Source organism: Mytilus edulis, chromosome 1 (genome assembly GCF_963676685.1).
Source record: "Mytilus edulis chromosome 1, xbMytEdul2.2, whole genome shotgun sequence".
In the NCBI taxonomy this organism is placed as follows: domain Eukaryota; kingdom Metazoa; phylum Mollusca; class Bivalvia; order Mytilida; family Mytilidae; genus Mytilus; species Mytilus edulis.
The window spans coordinates 75501956-75522910 of record NC_092344.1 but is presented as its reverse complement, the minus strand read 5'-3'; the positions used below and the strand labels follow the sequence as shown (position 1 = coordinate 75522910).

Below are 20955 nucleotides of genomic sequence, written 5' to 3'. Positions count from 1 at the left end.
ATGGGAAAAAAGCCCACCCTCATACCCCCAAGACACTGAAACAAACATGGCAAACATGTTTATGCAAGATTATAAGCTCAGTCAAACATTTATGTGGTTTTTTTCGACAGTGTTTACTAATTTTTACAGTGCAAGGGGAGTAACTCTTGATGGTTTCATTACTGTGTCAGAAAACTGGGTCATTCAATCAACAGCTGACCAAAGGAAGTAAACATGCGGTCTGAGAGAACTAAATGAAAGTGAAACATAGAGACAAATCAATGAACAAAGTATGACAGTCATTAATTAAATAAGACAACAAAAAACAAAATAAAGAATAATAGAAAGAAAAAAAAATCCAAATATGACATCGAGTTACAAAGGCAAACTGTGAATGACGTTGTAAGATTAATTTTACATGGTTTTATTTTGTTTATAATTTTATTTCATGTCATTGTATGTACTGTGGTTGGATGCATGCATGCATTGGGAGATATGAAGTGGTCTTTTTGTCTGATACAAAGTTTATTTCAGTGTCTTGGACCATTATCCCATTTTCATAACAAACTTAAAATAAACAAACTTTTTAATTTAAAAAAAACACAACTAACTCATATCATGCTCATATATTCCTGAAAAAGTGTTTGTTTTAATATATTATAAGATGTTTAGTATTCTCTGTAAATAAATTATATATAAATATACTAAATAAATAAATGATTTGGAAAATACGTTGAAGGTATAAAAAGTCATGAGAATTCCGAATGCAATAAGGTTCTATCCGGGCACTCTGGTTCTAAACCTTGGTTCCATCTGGGTTGTTTGGTTCTGAACCTTGGTTCTATCCGGGTTCTTTGGTTCGAAACCATGGTAACTGGTTCAACATCCGGGTTGTTTGGTTATAGCAACCCGACTTCTTGGTTCCATCTGGGTTCTATTCTAGATAATTCTAATGTTCCCGTTGACATTGGAGAAGATAACCACAAGTATCCGAATAAAAAGATAAAGTAGGTCAAAGACGCTAAAATTGTTTTATAACATTAAACATTTCAGGATCGACGGTAAAAGAAGCTGTAAGGTATTTATTTTCTCATTCTAATAATTTTGATTAGGAAACTAGATAAAAATAAGGCATCGTTTAGATTTTAAAAATAAAACGAAATATACAAATATATCAGAGACATGTGTACACATGTGTATATATGTCTCTGATGATATCGAACATTCTTTTATTTAATTCAGTCGTTCTGTTTTTATTTATTTTCCTTTACTCATAATTGACTTATTTCCGTTAATATTTCTAGAAGTTTTAAAACAACAAAATTAGGACCTGTCGTTCAATTGGCCAACGAAATATGTATCTAGCCACTTGACCAGTAGACGACTTGCATATATATTTGATTGCACATTTAAAGTTCTAATGAATTTTATTTAATAGCTGGTTTGTAATAATCATAATGTCAGATTTGATACTACTTGTGAAAGGCATGCATATAATCATTATAAGCCCAAAATAATCAAATCAAAATTATGATTGAATATTTTTATAATAAAATTGTGTGTGTGTTAATGACAGTGCTAGTGGGATGAGTAGCACCAGCACAATAGTCAGAACTTCTGTGTTGGTAACATAGTAAAGGGGCATAAAGAGTAACTCTAGTCCGTTCGTCCCGAACGTCCAAAAAAAGGGTTCCGTCTCTTAACTTTAGTTGCCTCAACCAAATACTACAAAACTTATACACAAAATAAAAAAGAAGCTGTGGCATGAGTGCCAAAAAGAACTCTCCACAAAAGAATAGATGACACAGAAATTAACAGCTATAAGTCACCCTACGACCTTCAACAATGAGCAAAGTCCATACCGCATAGTCAGCTATAAAAGACACCGAAATGACGATGTAAAACAATTCAAACGAGAAAAGAAACGCACAAGTTTATGAACAAAAACAAATATGTAACACATAAACAAACGACAATTCATGAATTTCAGTCTCCTGACTTGGGACAGACACATGCAAAGAGAAGTAGGCGGATTAAACGTGCTATCGGGATCCCCACCCTCCACCTAATGTGGCATGAGTGCCAAAGAAGAACTCTCCACAAGAGACCAGATGACACAGAAATTAACAACTATATGTCCCCATACGGCCTTCAACAATGAGGAAATAGATATAAGAAGATGTGGTATGAGTGCCAATGAGACAACTCTCCATCCAAATAACAATTTATAAAAGTAAACCATTATAGGTTAATGTACGGCTTTCAACACGGAGCCTTGGCTCACGCTGAACCACAAGCTATAAAGGGCCCTAAAACTACTAGTGTAAAACCATTCAAACGGGAAAACCAACGGTCTAATCTATATAAGAAACGAGAAACACATATAAATTACATAAACAAACGACAACTAATGTACATTAGATTCCTGACTTAGGACAGGTGCAAATATTTGCAGCGGGATGAAACAATAGTATAACATCACAACATAAGAAAACACACGATAAAACGAAATTCAAACGAGAAAAGATACGGACAAATGTATAGGCTCCTGACTTGCGACAGGCACATGCATACTGAATAAGGCGGGGTTGAACATGTTAGCGGGGTTTCCACCATCTCCCTAACCTGGGACAATGCTTATTTCCACATAAAAAAAATTAAATTTGAAATTTGGTAGTTATCATGTTCCTTTAAAAACAGAAAATGCTGAATTTGTAACTCAATCAAATGTTATAAACCTATACGTAATGCTTATTAATCAATAACACAGATCTATCAAGTTCGATATTGGGTGGTGTTACTGTTCATGAGTTATTAGATATAAGAAGTTGGTACGAGTACTAATGATACAAATATCAACACGTAGCCTTAAGATAGGAAAAATGCTAAATCTGTTGTTTCTGTTTCTTTAACTTTAGTTTGTCACCACCAAATGTTTTGAAACTGATACAAAATGCTTATGGTTACAAAACAGTCAAAATTACGTGAATCCTGCATCTATATGTGGAAGTTTACTTGTGGGTTTTTTTCACAAGCAGGGGCATCTGTGGCCCATAGACATATTGTACGTTTATTTCAGTAAACAGTTTATTTACTTCCTTTGGATTCTACTTCTATTAGAATTAACTTGCATATTTTTTTTTTCAGGATAGCGGTGCAGTTTAATAACAGACAGTGACCAGCATAAAAAAAAGTGTTTCACTAGATTGAGCTCTATGTCTAAGTGTACTTTAAAGGTTCTTCCCACTGAGTTCAGTTTATTGATATGCGTATACCTTCTGTGTGATTTTTCAAGATACTTAAACAGACTATCTATATCTACATTTCCATGAAATGAAATCCAAGGTAAAATGATTGAAACATTTTGAATTATCTATCACAACTGGCAGCACATGGTGCTACTGAAGCAGTACATGTTCTCTCTAATTTTTCACAGCAATTAAAAGATTTAGTTTTCATTTGATAAAAAAATTCTTCAATTCAAAAATTGAGAATGGAAATGTGGATGGTGTTAAAGGGACAGTAACATGACAAAAGAGAAAAAAAGCAGTCGAAGGTCACCAATGGGTTTTTAACAAAGTGAGAAAATCCCTCGCCCGGAGGCGAACTTTATACCAAGAGACACACCCAATATGCATAGGTCAAGAGTCAAAAAGTCATAGACTGGTCAAGAGTTTCATGACAAAAAAAAACCACAAAGCAAATTTTTAGGAAAGGGTCATCGTGGTACACAAAACTAACAAATATATCTATATATCTAATATAGATATAAGAAGATGTGGTATGAGCGCAATCAGACAATTCTCCATATAATTCAAACAAAATATACAAGTTGTACAATGAGGGTAAAGGTCAAGCTCATATGAAGTTTCTTGTGCCACGAGACTCACCATCTTATGACAATACATCTTCATGCTACATATTCAGAGGCAAGGTCAATTTAGAATTATGCTTTTAGGTTACATATTCAGAAGCAAGGTCAATTTAGAATTATACTTTTATGTCAGGGTAATATACAAAGGAACACACTGTATCATGATGACACACCCAAAGTGCATAGGTCAAGAGTCAAAAAGTCATAGTCTGGTCAAGAGTTCCATGTCAAAAATACACAAAGCAGTCCTGCACGAAAGTTCATCACGGTACACGTAACAATGTTTTATGTCATGATGCACTACACATGCCAAATACAAAAAACATTGGTCAGGGACAGAAACAGAAGACATATAACTAAACTCAACGAGTGCTTGTATTTCAGGTCACTTTATACAAGTGCCTTCAACATAGAACATAAACTCTCGCAACACTTCAAAGTTAAAAGTTTAAACCGTCTTTCACAAAAGTTTGAGCAGGATTTTTTGCAACTATTATCTTACCACTGTTAATTGAAAATCGGGTCGTGCAGTTATGTCAATAGATTTAAACGGTAAGATAAGACATTAAAACACTTAAAACTAGGGTTTACCATTAATTTCTAACCTTATCATGTGATAGCACTATGGTAAACTGATAGAAACACATGATGCAGTCATGAAATTGAATATTTGCAATAGTACGACCAGAACAATACAAGACAGAGTTGGAAACAAATGAAAGTAATTATTATACATGCGAATTTTTAATAACAATGCACAAATAAGGAACCGTAGTTTTCATTCAGTTTATTCATTTAAAATGTACGCTCGCGTTAAACAATGGAAATTAACGCTGTATATTTATATAAACGATCAATCTTGTAAATAAATAACTAAATATGCTTCCTGAAAGGCTGAAAGAAAACCATATTGTGTAACCTTTTAATATAAATGTTAATCTGGCCAAGAACTACAACCTGGTTGTGGAACGAATTCTTTCGGACTTGAATTCTGACATAGCTTTGGTTCTAACTGATGTTTTTTATATCCACTAATCAACCTGTTTCGCACTCTCTTGTTTAACAAGAAATCGATAGCCTGTTTTTTGCGAGCTTTTAACCTGTTTAATTTGACACGTAAACTTTTTTGATATGCACAATCATATATTTCACGTTTACGTATTTTTTTCAGAGCCACTACAGCACGAGACTTTCTACCCAGACCACAACCTACAGGTTTTAGGGTCTTAGCCAATGCAACATCCCGTTTATTATTGACTTTCAAGACTGCTGCAGATGCACGGCCTAAGGCATTGCGAGAAAAATTCTTATTCTTAGGTAGGTAATATGTAGAAATTGTCCTATTGACGGACTCACACTTATTAGTATTGCTGAAAAATTGCATCTGATTTAATGCGGTCTGAGACAGTTTCATTTCTAACAATGATTCTATTAATAATTTGTCAGTCTTATTTGGTTTCAAAGACCCATTTTGTAAACCATGACTGCTAAGGTTAATAGATTTGTACCACCAACTAGTTTTTATACCACCATTACATAGTGTTATGCTCCATCTACACGTATCGCTACAATTACCACTATAACAATTCACGACAGACTTAACAATGCGTGGCAAACATTTTGAAATTTGTTGTCGGTCACCATTATATTTTGCAAATAAACATTTCATTATACCATGCGAACGTAATTTTAAATCATTGGCAAAAGCTATTTTAATATCATTCCTCTGGACCTTTGTAGCTCCAGGGAACATACCGACACTAAATTTTGCTCGCAATACCTCACGGAACTGACTTTGACCCCGTGTATAGTATCTGCCAGTCTATTTACTGACCATAAAGGGTCAAATATTTCTTGCATTGCTTCTTGTAAACCTTGTACACTTTTTGCATCCCCATCAGTAGTACAATAGTCCACAAGTAAATCAAGTTTAGCAATTTTTTTACCTATTTCATACCCAAGATCCTTCTCACTCAAAGGATCATGCCTATTTGTATTTGATGTGCAGTACTCATGATTAGGACATTCAATGTCATAACCCTTACCGCGTAACCATGCACCAACCCAGCAAAGTTTGTTTACAAGGTGAAAACCAATGATATCATGATTGTCAGTTTCATTTTCACAGGCAATACCAATAACTTGTGATGCATTTTGTCCCATTTTATGCCTACTTTTTATATGCACACTCTGATAGGTACCATCCATTTGTAATTTTATAGGACTATTTTTATTTAACCCTAAGGTTTCATTTCTCTTTCTGAAACTCTCAACGACTTGTTCTGTTTCATTTTCAGCAAGTTTTACAACCTTGTCACAAACAGTATTTGTTATTCTCTGCATTGTTCTTTTTGACATAGGAGGAATACATGAACTAGTTAAAAGTAGTCGCGCGCTATCATTACCAATATTACAGTTTATCACGCCAGTCTGAAACCCATAGTTAATTGTAGTACTCTTGCGACCAGCACGTCCTGTGTCAATTTCTCTAAATAGTTTATATTTTTCTGAAATAAATTTACACTTGGTACACTTCATTTTCCAAATCCAACCAAGACCCCATTGAGTCTCTTGTACCAGTTCAAAATGTGGAACAACACACTTTGGACTTTTATTTAAATGACATATTATAAGACTATTGATCATTAAAATATTAAGATCTCTATCTACTGTTCTATTTTCAGTACTTGTCTCCCCTAGATATTCATCTAAATAATCATCTGACAATTTATGCGGTCTTAATAGTTTGACTGTAGTCGCACATTTTTCAGTTTGGGGGGCTACATAAGATTTTTTTATCGTAACTCTCTTTTGAGTACAGCTTGAATTCCTTTTCTGTAAGGCGGGGTAACCAGACAGATTCTGTGGTGTTTTTAGGTGTCAAATCTGTAGTGGAATTAGAAAATTTAAGTTTAGGTGGTGCAGGTGAAACTTGCATAGATAATTTTTTTTAAACCTGTGTAGATGGAGGTGTAGATGGAGCTGTAGATGGAGCAACACCATTATTAACACCACAACCTTGATCTGTTGTTAGGGATACAAAACGCAATAGATGGGCTTGGTTACCAACCTTGTATTGGTTTCTTTTCCTTTTCCCTTTCATTATTGAATAAATACACACTCTGTTAGGCAGCAACCATTTGATTTTCTGGGGGGGGGCTATGGTTTTTTTTTCTGTGCAAACTTTTTTTTTCGCCTTCGGCGAAGAACAATCTATTTTTTTAGCGACAAACCGAAGACAATTTTTTTCTTTCAATTTTAGCATTACATATAGTGGCAGCTGAGGGTGAAACAAACAATTTTTTTTACTCAGGGTCCAAAACAAATTATTTTTTTCATCAAAACCTGGAAACAAACTTTTTTTTCCAAAAAAAACCATAGCCCCCCCCCCCCCCCCCCCCCCCCCCCCGCCCCAGAAAATCAAATGGTTGCTGCCTTATGTTTGTACAATTCTAAATTATGACATCATAAAGTCATGACGTCACAAAAACGATGACGTCACAATGTTATCTTAACCAAAGAAAAGCACCATTTTTCCCTATTTGAACACTCACACAAAAAGAACTCTAAAATGGTTATTACTTGATGGATTTTAAAACTAAAACCGGTTTTAGAATTGTCTGTGAATGATCTTAACAGTTATAAAAAAATAAAAATGTTCTATTCCTTCTATGAAAGAAAGAAATATCAAAAACATTATTTTCTGAGTGAAAAAATCCTTAAATCTACCTTATTTACAGTAAAAAACACAATATTTTCATGATTCATCATCTAAACATGATGATTTTTATAAAGTCAGTTAGGTAATGAAGGTTTGTTGAATGGCACTTTAAGCTATGAAGAGTCTTAATCAATGTCTAAATTGTGAATTGATAACATATGGATTTTGTGCTTTTTTTCTACTAAAAGATATAAGGAACAGTAATAAGCATGCTTACTTATAAATACTAAAAATTAACTTATTTTATTTCAGATGCGGAAAAAAACTTCACAGAATTGTTCGAAAAGGTGTACCGAAGGAATTCATACTGCAATACAAGTGGAATCTGACATTTGCTGATCTAATATGGGTCAGGATCCCTAATAGACCTTGCGATGAGGAACTCAGATGACGTAATTAAAAAACAATATTAGTCCGCCATACAATTGTGGATGCTGTGATTTTAAAAATGGACATAAATGAACAATAAGAACTGTTTTATAGAGCTGAAGTGATGAGAAAAGAAATATGTAGATTTGACCTGAAATAAATTATTAGAAAGGACAATTTTTTTATTGAGTTTTATGATCAAAATTTTGGGATTATTTCATGTGGAGAGTGACATTTTTCACCATCTTCCGGGGTCCAGCAATTTGCGAAAAAAGTAATCTCACTTACCACCCCGAAAATTTAACCAGACATGTATAAATGTATCAGCTTCGATATGAGCCATCACACATGTTCAAGTAAACGATATGGACTGAGCAACGGAGGAAAACGTTACCATTACCGCCTATGTAGAATTAATTAAAAATGTTGACCCAAATATCCACTTTTTGATATGGGACGAGCTTTGACGTCCCACGGCCCCAGCTTGTCTGGCAAAACAGCCGTTGGACGTCAGAGTAATCTCGGACTACTTTATTTCATACTTATTTTCCGGAAAATATACGTTTCCTACGTATTTGGTTTAAATTTTAAAAACTCATTTTTCCGGTTTGCTTGCAGATTTGTAAACATAAAATTTCTATTATTTATATCCTTTAGGTAACTAGTTTTACACATGAGATTTACACAAAAACAACTGACAAATGGTTGCAATAGTAAAGGGTGTCCCATACATTTATTTTCATAACTATATTATTACCAGAATCTTAAACATAGAGAATATAAATATGTTTCTCACTTCTACACTGGTGTCGTGAATTGAAATTTAAGTCGAGTTTACAAATTTCTGTCTAGCATATTCTATAGATTAGTTTAGTCAATATCACTGCGCATTATTCAATTTTTGTCTGAAATGCAAGCTTAATATTATCCTACTTTTACTTATTTATTTTGCTTTTGTTTTGTTTTCTACATTTCACAGTCTCACAATTTACAATTACTGCCCACATCTTTGAAACTCTAAAACAAAGATTATTGCATGAACACAGACCTTGCTAATTTTTTTTTCCAATAGTATTACAGTATCACAATATAAGTGATAATTGATATCGTTAACATTTGTTATTTATCAATGTTTTCCTTTTGCATGTTTTGTATATGTTCCAGACCGTATGAGTATTTGGACCGTACGCGTACGGTCTGGACCGTATGCGTACTTTTTCAAAATACGCATACGGTCGGACCGTACGCGTACGGTTCAACTAATAATAAGAAGATGGTCAAGTTTATCAGATACAAATGTAAATAACAGATAAAAAAATCTTATATCTCAAATTAATATAAAAAGTTCAATTGATATTGAAATAAAAACTTAATATTCTAACTTTTTAAAAAGGTCACGCTAGTTTAATCTGTTAATCTCCTGTAATTAGCATGTCAGTAATTAATTAAAGGCCAGTATGCTCATCGAAATTGAGGTTAACGGATGTAAACAAAACGTACAAGGACAAATGTTTTATAATATTTGTGAACTTTAAAAAGAAATGCATATGTAAAGGAACATGAATGGACCGCAAACATGTTAATGTAAATTAATAAAAAAAAACATAACATTCCTTGTGGTAGTTTGTGTCAACTGCAGCGAGAGTACAAAAATGGGATTCAGATATAGAATTAAACAAACATTGAATTTCAATTGTACGCTTATTCACTTACCCATCTGATGTAAAAAATAGCATCTTGGAGAACTAAAGCTACACATTTTTGGTTATTGTTTATTTTTTTTAATTTAGCCCATATGATACCAAAACATGTATGGTCAGCTGGACCGTACGAGTATACTCATACGGTCCGACCGTACGCGTATGGTCGGACCGTACGAGTATACGTATACGGTCCGGACCGTACGCGTACGGTCCAAATACTCGTATGGTCTGGAACATATATATGTTATGTACATGTATGTTTTGTTTTGTACTTTATCTCGTCTAGTTTTGAGTGTCCTGTTAATCAATGCATAGTCCAGCTTTTGGTTTCGAAGGTCTGTCCAAAGTGTACATCATGTGCTTATGTTTCACTATATATTCATTATAAGTTTTGATCAGTCTATATATTCATTATAAGTTTTGATAGTTTTGACTGATCAATGTTTTAAACATTAATAACTATAATATTAATCACAACATAATCCTCCCTATAATCATACAAAATGTTTTTTTCCTCAGTAGTATTATACAGTTTTTGTTACTGGTTGCTGGAATTGCGCAAAATCCAGGTCCAGATCAAAGTAACAAAAATAATTTGAAAATAGTACACAATAATATGTGTAGTTAACTTCCTAAGTTAGATCTCATTAACAATGAACTACATGAGTATGACATTATTTGTATATCAGAATCTCATCTTGACAAGTCAATTACCGATGACCAAATTAAATTAAATGGGTTTCTTAAGCCTATTAGGTTAGATAGAAATAGACATGGTGGAGGTGTGACCATTTATGTGAAAAATAGTCTACATTTTATCATACAGAACGACATATCTGTAAGCAATCTTGAGTTGCTTTGGGTTGAAGTGAGGAATTATAGTAATGAAAAATTTTTAGTTGGTGTTTTATACCGGCCTCCAAACTCAAATTCTAATATATGGGACTTATTTGATGAGTCAGTAGATAAAGCACTTGATTGTAATTTGCCAATTTTCCTTTGTGGTGATTTCAATTGCGATATGATGTCAAACACAAGTAACTCTTTTTAAAAGTTACTTAACCGTTTAAACTCAGAAAATATTGTTTGGGAGCCTACCAACTTCACAACCCAAACTGGAACTTGTATTGATTTGTGTGTGACTAATCGCAAGAACTTAATTAAATCAGTAACTGTTCTTACACCGATATGCAGTTCTCATTCTCCTGTTTCAGTCGAAATTTCATTTAAATTTTAAACAACACTCGTTTAAAAGACAAATTCGTGGTTTTAAGCGTGCAGATTATGAAGGACTGGGATGATGTTGTTTTTAATTCAAATAATATAAATGATGTTTATATGAACTTTGTCAGAACATTCGAAAGTACTGTAAATAGAGATATACCGACTAAAACTATTACAGTAAGACCAAATGATAAACCTTTTATGAACAACTTAATAAGAAACAAGAAAAGACATCGTATTAAAATTCACCACAAAGCGAAAACTTCAAATAATCCAGATCACTGGAAAAAAATTATTAATGAAATTATCAGCTTAGTTAGAAAGGCAAAAGAAGATTATAAGTGCAAACTGACATCTCAACTTATTGACAAAAATATTCCTTCTAGTAAATGGTGGCGCATTGCCAAGTCTGTATCAAATTTTACTAAAAATAGAGATCCCCCCCCTTTTTTTGGAACATGATGGCCAAAGTTGTATTCATCCATTGGACAAATCAGAGATCCTGAACAATCATTTTGCTAATATAGCTTATATTGACACAGAACCAGAAATTCCTGATAATAATAAACCTCCTCCATGTCATCACTGAGAAAGGAATTTTAGATCAGTTAAAAATCTTGAATGTTAACAAACCAGCTGGACCTGACGGTATCAGTCCTAGAATTTTAAAAGAGGTTGCTAGCTTTATTTCTAAACCATTAACTAAGTTATTTAATATGTTTCTATCAGTTAAACAGGTACCACTGTTATGGAAAATTGCACATGTTAATCCTATTTTTAAAGGAAAAGGTAGTCCACATTCAGCTCTAAACTATCGTCCAATATCTGTTAATAGTATTGTTTGTAAGATTATGGAAAAAGTTCTATTTAAACATTTGTATAATTATATGAGATGTAATAACCTGTTGTCAAAGTTTCGATTTGGATTCCAGCCAGGTGACTCTACTGTTAATCAGTTAATTGAAATATATCATAAAATTATTAGTAATATGGATAGTGGGAGGGATGTAAGGTTTGTATTTTGTGATGTATCTAGAGCTTTCGATAAAGTTTGGCATAAAGGACTTTTATTTAAACTTAAACAATCTGGCATAAATGATCAGCTCTTATCTTGGGTAGCAATTTATCTTTCAGATCGTCAACAAAAGGTCGTTTCAGAAGGTTTTTCGTCAACTCTAAGAAGTATACATGCAGGTGTCCCCCAGGGATCAGTTTTAGGACCCTTTCTGTTTCTTATTTATATAAATGATATAGTTAATGACATTTCTAATGACTTTTTGCAGATGACACCTCGTTATTTGTTATAGTAAATGGTGATCCTGCTGTAGCAGCTGCTTCTTTGACTGATGACTTGGGTGTTATCTCAAATTGGGCAAAATCGTGGGCTGTTCAATTTAACTCTTAAGAAAACTAAAAATATTGTATTTACTAGAAGGGAAAGGGAATACCCACCTTAATTTTTTTGGGATAAATGGGGAAGAGGTTGAGAAAATAAATATTCACTGTCATCTTGGGATGACATTTCAGTCATCAGCTTCATGGAACTCACATATTGATATTACTTATAAAAAAGTATGCTCTCGTCTATCTGTGCTTCGTCAAGTTAAACATTTATTAGATAGGAGTTCACTTATACGTATTTATTATGCTTTTATTAGACCTATATAATTATTAGAGTATGGTGATGTTGTATGGGGCAATTGCTCCCAGCTAGAGTCTGAGTTTCTTAAAAATATTCAGATAGAAGTCGCTAGAATTATTACAGGTTTACGACGTAATTCCTCCAGACAAAAACTTTATTTTGAATTAGGTTTAGAAACTCTGAAGAATAGACGTAATAAAACATAAGCTTATACTATTCTATAAAATATTAAAAAGGATGACACCTGCATACTTATATGAGTTAGTCCAGCCATATCTTCCCAGACAAACCCCTTATACTTTGAGGAATGAAAATAACACTTTTCATTCGCCTCTTGCTAGAACTAGCTCTTATTTTAATAGTTTCATTCCTTCCACTATAAGACTTTGGAATAGTCTTCCTTTGAGTTTACGAAAATCCCCAAGTTTGGGTATATTTAGAAGTGGACTGGAAAATGTTTTTTAGGACTGATGATATAATTAAACCTTTCGACTATGGGATAAGGAAACTTAATATAAGTCATTGTCAACTCTCAAACTGTAATCACCCTGTTGAGGATAACAAACATTTCTTTTTCATTTGCCCTAAGTACAATGATGTAAGACAGATCCTTCTTGATTCCATTAACTCCATTGTTGATAATATAGATATAAATATTGAATTATTGCTTTTTGGAAACAGATTATTTTCATATGATATGAATATTGCTATTTTTAAATCTGTTCATAAATATATCAGTGACACTCAACGTTTTGTTTGAAACTTACTTATTTTTTGTTTCATTTAGTTTTATTTTTTATTTTTTTCTCCTCCACTTAAACATTAATTCATCTTTTCCACTAAGCAAGCTTAGTGTCTCTTTCAAGCCATATATATATATATATATATATATATATATATATATATATAACAAGTCAAAAAGGGTACAACATCACCATTAAATAACTATAAAATATACAAATATTAGATATTTCGGATAACAGATATCCTTTTTCAATAATAGCACGATGTCAAATGAATCATGTCAATATGTTCAAACTGAGATACTTTTTCTAAATCTTGAATTTATACAATTTAAGCGAACACCACAGACGCTGATACAATTTTTAAATTTCCAAACACGGCGCAAAGATTACTAAGATATGCCAAATGAAAGTAGTTATTTTCTGTTATCCGAAATATCTAATATTTGTATATTTTATAGTTATTTAATGGTGATGTTGTACCCTTTTTGACTTGTTATAACGAAAATAACTACTTTCATTTGGCATATCTTAGTAATCTTTGCGCCGTGTTTGGAAATTTAAAAATTGTATCAGCGTCTGTGGTGTTCGCTTAAATTGTATAAATTCAAGATTTAGAAAAAGTATCTCAGTTTGAATATATTGACATGATTCATTTGACATCGTGCTATTATTGAAAAAGGATATCTGTTATCCGAAATATCTAATATTTGTATATTTTATAGTTATTTAATGGTGATGTTGTACCCTTTTTGACTTGTTATATATTATATTTTGTAGTGTACATAATCATATTACATGATCCATCGCCTTGTAAGATTGATCGTTGACTATTTATTCAGTCATTATATATATATATATATATATATATATATATATATATATATATATATATATATATATATATTTCTAATGACTTATAAAGGATATTTGCATGTTTCAAGGTTCTTGAATACATGATGAGTAATTGCTTATATACTTAAATATACTTTGCATTTAGTAAGTAACACTGTAAACATATTTTGCTCGTGTGTGCTCATAAGGAGCATGCATGTTCCACTATATTGCATTATTTTAATTACAGTTGTTATAATTGAATTATACCTTGAACGTGTAATATGGAGAGAGCTTTTATAGACTGTGCCTGTTGCTCAATCCTTTTAATATCTTAATGAATATAATATGTTTAAAATCAAATCAAAGTAAAACAGTTTTATTATAATAAGTTATATAATAACATATAGGAGGATAGACTAGTCTGTTAGTTGAAAATATTAACAAATATATGACAGTAGTTCATGTATCATTGGTTTTCTTAAATCGTAAGATGGATGCATATATTTATTTTCTGAAGAAACTGTGATATCCCATTCGTTTAAATACACAACCTTATGTTTGATATTGTCGAAAATTTTGAATATCGTTTTATCCTGCAAAAATCTCACAAAATCATACGGAACACCTTCATTATCATGTTCGAAGTAATGTGGACCTTTAATGAATATTTTTGCGCCAGGCACTCGATCCAAGAATTTATTTATAGCGTCTTTGGCGTTCATAACATGTTCTTCATAAACTGACAATGGAGCATAACCTATGTGTACATACAAATGCAGCACTACGATCGGATTTTTAGAACGTATTACGTTAAGATGATAGCTTGCAGGTTTGAAATGATGTATTGTCGCATTCCGTGAATAGGTGAAAAATGGGAACTCATGCGCAGCCCATGTAACAGTAATGTTGTCTCTCTTATTTTTACTAAACGCTTTAATTGGTTGATGATAACCTTTTAGAGCATCTGATGTCCGTTTAACCGAGAGTGCAAGATTTAAAATATCAACAATTGATAAAAGCCATTCTCGCACTGTAGAATCTCCAACCATGTAAATCTCCCGGTTTCTTAGACAGGCTAAATACCTGTTAAAACTTGGTTCAACTTTTTTTTGACATAAGAGATTATGCCAAGTTTTATTATAAAAATATCCAACTGGGGACGAAATGTTCCATGTGACTGAAGGATTTATTAGACTACACGAGTGCTCTGGATGACCTATGGTTTTATCTGCAAAAAGAAAAACAATACACAAGTGTCCCAAAAATGCAACTATCATCATATTAAACATTCATGTAATAAGCTTGACATGAATATAATAAATTCTTTTAAGGATTATACATTAGATTTAATTTTGGTGTATGAACATTCTATTTAAAGCGCCATGAAAACTTGTTTGTCCTTCTGTTCGTTACTATCGTTCGTGTGTCCAAAATATTATTTTCTAATTGATACCTTGAGTTTAACTTGTACGATTGTATTGAGACTTAAACAGATGGGAGCTATATCGAAAGAAAAATCAATCAATGTTTGGGTCAATAGATCGAAGGAAAAATATATCAAAATCTCATTTTTTTTTAAAGTTATAGTTGGTGGTTGAGTCTAGTGTTGGCAGCCAAATTGGTCAATTTTCTTACACATTCGACATGAGTTTAACACCGAAATGGTGATTATTACAAAACATTATACATACACTTTTGTTCTCGAACTATGAACAACACATTTATTTATTTTAGTGAAAACATATTTCCGTAATCTATGTTCTGTTTTCAACAGAATTATTATATTTACCTGTGAACTTTTTTTTTATTTTTTATTTAACGTCATGTTGACCACCTTGGTAGTTGTCTTTCTACTACTGTTTTATATCCTCCATTGTTTTTATTAATATTGTGTTTTTATTGTGTCATAGATCAAATTTATTTGTTCAGTGTATGTTTACTCGTTTTTGTTGATATGTCTTTTGATAGAGTTAAACCATTTCAGTTGATATTTAAAAGTCCGTCTTTCTATGTTAGATGAAGGTTGGCGACTGTTAAAACGTTTTAACCCGCTGCATTTCCTTGCACCTGTCCTATGTCAGGAACCTATTGTTCAGTGCTTTTAGCTTGTTGATGTGGCTTAAGTGTTTCTCGTTTCTCGTTTTTTATATAGATTATACCTGTTTGAAGGTTTTACACTAGTCAATTGGGGGCTCTTTATAGTTTGCTGTTCTATGTGAGCAAGGGTTCCGTGTTTAAAGCAATACTTTGATCTAAAATGGTTTACTTTTTTACAACATGTGACTTGGATCAAAAGTTGTCTCATTGACACTCATACCACATCTTCTTATATATATTTAGGAAACTTTGAAACTGTCCTCAAAGGATAAGATTGACAAACATGCTCTAAAGTATTCCTTAAGTAAATGCTAAAGGTTGTGAAATAGTTTGTATAGATTACGCATGGAAAATCCAATGTTTTTTTTTTAAAGAAAACTACGCCATAGACCTTAAAGACAAAATGTGAGAAGATAGCTCATAGAACACGTCTTCAGATGAAAGAAAGAAAAAATTGGGTCACCGTATTTGCTTTATTGCTAGAGATTAAGGTTGGTAAATTCCCAACACTATATTACAAAATTTACTTTAACCGAGTTACATGTATCTCTTTTACTATCTGCATTATATCCCCGTTTGTGGCAAAGTTGAACAAAAAATCAACCATAAATATGTGGTTTTTATAGAAAATACAGCCGTAAATATGACAAAACACAAATTTTCTACACTACATTTTAACACGAAAAGTCTTACACACGAATTACACATCACTCTTAAAATTTGCACATTTCATTAAAGATCTAAACCTATTGTTTTATGCTATTTTAAAATTCAAAATGGAGGAAGACACCCCAGTTACCTTAAATAACAATAAATTGTGCAAGAGATATTACCTTTTACCAGGTTACTTTAATAACTTACCACCAAGTACATCAACTTTAATTTCCTTTATGATTTTATATCTAGTAGAACTGCAAGTATAAACATTTTTTTTTATATTATGTTTACAAACGATCATATAAAAATGTATGTCAAACAGTCACTAAGAGCAAATAACAAAGGTCATATATGAATACATCTTTTCAATCGAATCACACATATATAATGCATCTCTTAAATATATTTTACAATAAAAGAACAAGAAATGTGTGGTAAAAAAAATAGTTTAGATTATACAGATTGTTAATGCATATGCATTTGCATAGCTCATATACATGCACACAGATTATTCCTCTTAATTTGCAAATGCATTCTTTAAGACCCTTTGTATGTCAAGTTCTTACAACTTCACATGACGTCACACATATTGAAATGCAAATAGTTATCAAAGGTACCAGGATTATAATTTAGTACAGACATTCTTTCTTTGAAATCTGTTTTGTGAGCTATTATAGAAAAAACTATTCTACGGTGGCAGAATGCGGCCATGAAAGAATAAGAATAAGTCAGCCCCTCAAGATACAATGGCGTTCCCTCAAGATTCTATGTCGTTCCCACAAGAAAGTTATCACGTTCCCTCAAGATGCTATGCCGTTCATTCAAGCAAAACAAATAAAATAGAAGCAATGTGATATACTTTTTACAGCCGATTGCATTGAGTGTGTAGCTTAATGTAATATCATTGGTTCGCTTGCTTGCTAGCTGAACGATGAAGTCATTATTAGGTTAGTTACACTACCCTCATTTCGAAGTAGCCTAGTCCTACAGACAGATAGATTGGTTATCTGTCGGACTAGTATACTCTTAAAGGAGGATAGTTTACATAACCTAATAATGACTTCGTGGTTAAGCTAGCAAGCAAGCTAACTAAAGATATTACATTGAGCTACACACTCAATGCAATCTGCAGAAAATCATTTTTTTATATCATGGTTGGCTAACTTCAAGTTTGTCCCTTCAAACATATAAAATATCTTCACGAAGTTCTCAGATAATTACTAAGATTAACTTTTGAAATATTGACTATAAGGTTCATAATATAAACTGATTTTTAAAAAAATTTCTCCTCTTCAAATAGAAGCTATCGCTGGTTCTTTTTCAAGTGGTACTTGTGAAATTGAAAGCGTCAAAGTATAAAAGATACAATATGTATGTGTAATGAAAATAAAGAAAATTATCCATTGAATGAAAATATTCCCTCAAATGCCGAAATTCCTTGAATATAAAAATGTATTACCTCAAGAACTGCTTCTGTGATTTTGTAAATGTAGGTACCGTCATATCTCCAATTGGGGCATACCAGTCAGAACAAGTAAACCCAGGTTTATCTGGCAATGAACAAAACCATCTCATTCCATAATTCATTGATGTAAAGTCACAGATGCCGTGTTTTGTCAGTGTGTGAATCCCGCAGATACCTTTACCAGTCTCTCCACGAGCATTCTTAAAAATAGAAATAGATTCTTTTTGAAATGACATAGCAATTTTGATGTTTGGAGATCCTCTCCATAGTGCCTTTATCACTCCAATGTACGTACCATTACCATGATCTACTACATACCCCGCTGAACTTGCACCTTTCCCTTTCTCAGACATCCAAATATTTATAAAATCACCGCCATCAGTAAAAACGTCACCATTTTTATTATGGAGGATTATTCTGAGTGTTATAATATCACCAGTAGTAAACGTAGCTGATTTATTGTATATTATTTCCACTGTAGATTTCGGCAAATAGACAAGAGATTTTCCGAAATCTAGGCTTTTATACTTCATGTATCTTTTATAATACTTGAAGTCAGTTGCTGTAAACGTTGAGATCTCTCTTTTGGATCCAAAGCACAAAATCTGACACCTACAACAATCAACCGAATTATAAATATATATATATATATGTATCTAGAGAGTAACAAATACATTTAACTATTTCAAAGATCAAAGTATCATTTGTCCAACCTCTTCTCTCACTTTTGAATCAATCAGCAAATCTTGCCAGATTCCGCTAGGCTACCCTTTATTTATCAAAAATTGTAGCAGTAGGTATTCCATCCGACAATAAACCCATGATAAAAATGATCGTCGGTTCGGCTGCACATATTCGTGATGAATAAATACTATTAGTAACATAGTGTGACCTATTACGGTATTTCGCGCATTTGTATATACCAAATTGAATGCTATTTAGTATGGTTTTAATTTACTGATAACAAAATCAAAATGTTTTCTAATAAAACAATGTATTCAACGATCTAGTTACAATGTCGTATTGGTATTTCATAAGTTTACCAAGACCGTTAGAACTACAATGTGCTATTCCGTTTGAAATAAGTTCCTACAGATACAACCAAACTTGCAAATCAATTGATGAAATGTGTGTATCTATCGAGGCATAAGTTAAGGTTTTAAGTAATTGTTTTAAAAAAAATCCCTGACTTAATAAATGAGTAATACGCTCATTGAAATCTTAAACGTAAATTATAGACACAGATAGGTGATATATTAACAAAGGAACATCATCGTCCAAATAAGTAAAATTAACCATATGGAAGGAAATTAGCCCTTTTTCACTTAATACATTTTGGTAACCGTACCGATATAGTGTGTATACAATGGTCAGTTGAACATTTTTATATGGAAAAAGTATACAAATTTCACAGTAAAATCATATTTTGAGAAGTTCACATGAAAGAAAATACTGATCATATAGTAAAGGTAAAGTGGGGTTAAATGCAATATCATTGTCGAAAACAGTTATGGGAAGATAGGTAAAATACATGTATTTGAATTTAAATATATGTATAGCATTATAGCTACATGTATGTGTATGATATTACTTGACTATAGTTAGCAGTCGCGAATTATCTTCAAAGGGCCACTTGACTGGACAAATGAAATTCAATATATTTTAGAGTTCAAATATTATTATACGTACCCGAACAATTTTGTCGTTGTAAGTTGAAGGATTGGGACAGCAAAAATCAATGACCAAAATACAAGTTTCTTATTTAATTTGAACGTCGTATTGAACCTAAAAAACATTAACTTGATCTTATTACAGACGATTTGAAATCGAAAATGACAGTCAGACTCAAAATTATGTTCATTGTGCATATCTATTATAACTTATGGTGACCGGATGGGGCCATTTCACCTTTTCGCGTTTTCTCCTTTCACTTTGCAAACGCGAAATCGAGAAATCTTGAAATCGAGAAATCGAGAAATCGAAAGAGCGAAATCGAAAAATTCTTTACCGTTTACGCCTTTGCGTTTTCGCATTTATGCTTTCTTGATTTCCCTATATCCCTATTTCTCGATTTCCCTATTTCCCGATTTCTCAAGTTCTCGATTTCGCGGTTTCGCGTGGAAGTGTAAGGACACAAACAGTTTAAAATATAAGGTTAAATGGTATGTTAGAACTGCAAATGCATGTGTTTTACTCGGTAAAAACATTCAATACGAAACGTACAGCTACAGTAACATCCTGTATTGAGTCTAAGAAATCAATTTAAACAGTTTTAAATATAAAGTTAAATGGTATGTTAGTACTGCAACTGCATGTGTTTTTACTCGGTACAGCTACAGTTGTGACAGAATATAAGTTCCTCCATAATATTTGTTCCAAAGGACTTTTAGCATATAACAAAAGTTCCATTGGGAACTTTCCTTATATAATATTTTATCCAATGCTATAAGAAAATTTCTTCCAAAAAGGATAAAATATTGCATAAGGAAAGTTCCCAATGGAACTTTTGTTATATACTAAAAGTTCTTTGGAATAAATATCATGGACCAATGTTTTATATAATAAAAGTTCCAGGAATATTTGTTATATCATAAAAGTTGCAGGGACCTCATATTGTCTTTTATAAGAGAGTGTTTTCATGTCA

General features: G+C 32.4%; 1 protein-coding gene and 1 long non-coding RNA gene across 2 annotated transcripts; one reads left to right on the top strand and one right to left on the bottom strand.

Annotated features, from left to right (window-relative positions):
- Positions 1-203: 203 nt before the first annotated feature.
- LOC139519995 (uncharacterized) lies at positions 204-8368 on the top strand. Its single transcript, XR_011663785.1, has 3 exons — positions 204-269; positions 5025-5170; positions 7827-8368. It is a non-coding gene; the product is annotated as an uncharacterized lncRNA (long non-coding RNA).
- A 6144-nt stretch (positions 8369-14512) lies between these two features.
- LOC139490529 (NXPE family member 4-like) lies at positions 14513-20092 on the bottom strand. Its single transcript, XM_071277333.1, has 4 exons — positions 20001-20092; positions 18306-18923; positions 17051-17100; positions 14513-15320 (listed from the first exon to the last, which is right to left on the bottom strand). The coding sequence occupies exons 2-4, from the start codon at positions 18842-18844 to the stop codon at positions 14530-14532; spliced, it is 1380 nt and encodes a 459-aa protein (XP_071133434.1). The 5' UTR covers positions 18845-18923; positions 20001-20092; the 3' UTR covers positions 14513-14529.
- Between the last annotated feature and the right edge of the window lie 863 nt (positions 20093-20955).

What these genes read in the sequence shown, in the direction of transcription:
- LOC139490529 (XM_071277333.1), bottom strand. Translation starts at nt 18,844, where the DNA reads ATGAAGTATAAAAGCCTAGATTTCGGAAAATCTCTTGTCTATTTGCCG. An exon ending in TCACAGAAGCAGTTCTTGAG is followed by an intron (nt 17,101 to 18,305) that starts GTAATACATTTT and finishes TTATACTTGCAG; the next exon opens with TTCTACTAGATATAAAATCA. An exon ending in TAAAGTTGATGTACTTGGTG is followed by an intron (nt 15,321 to 17,050) that starts GTAAGTTATTAA and finishes TTCTTTTTGCAG; the next exon opens with ATAAAACCATAGGTCATCCA.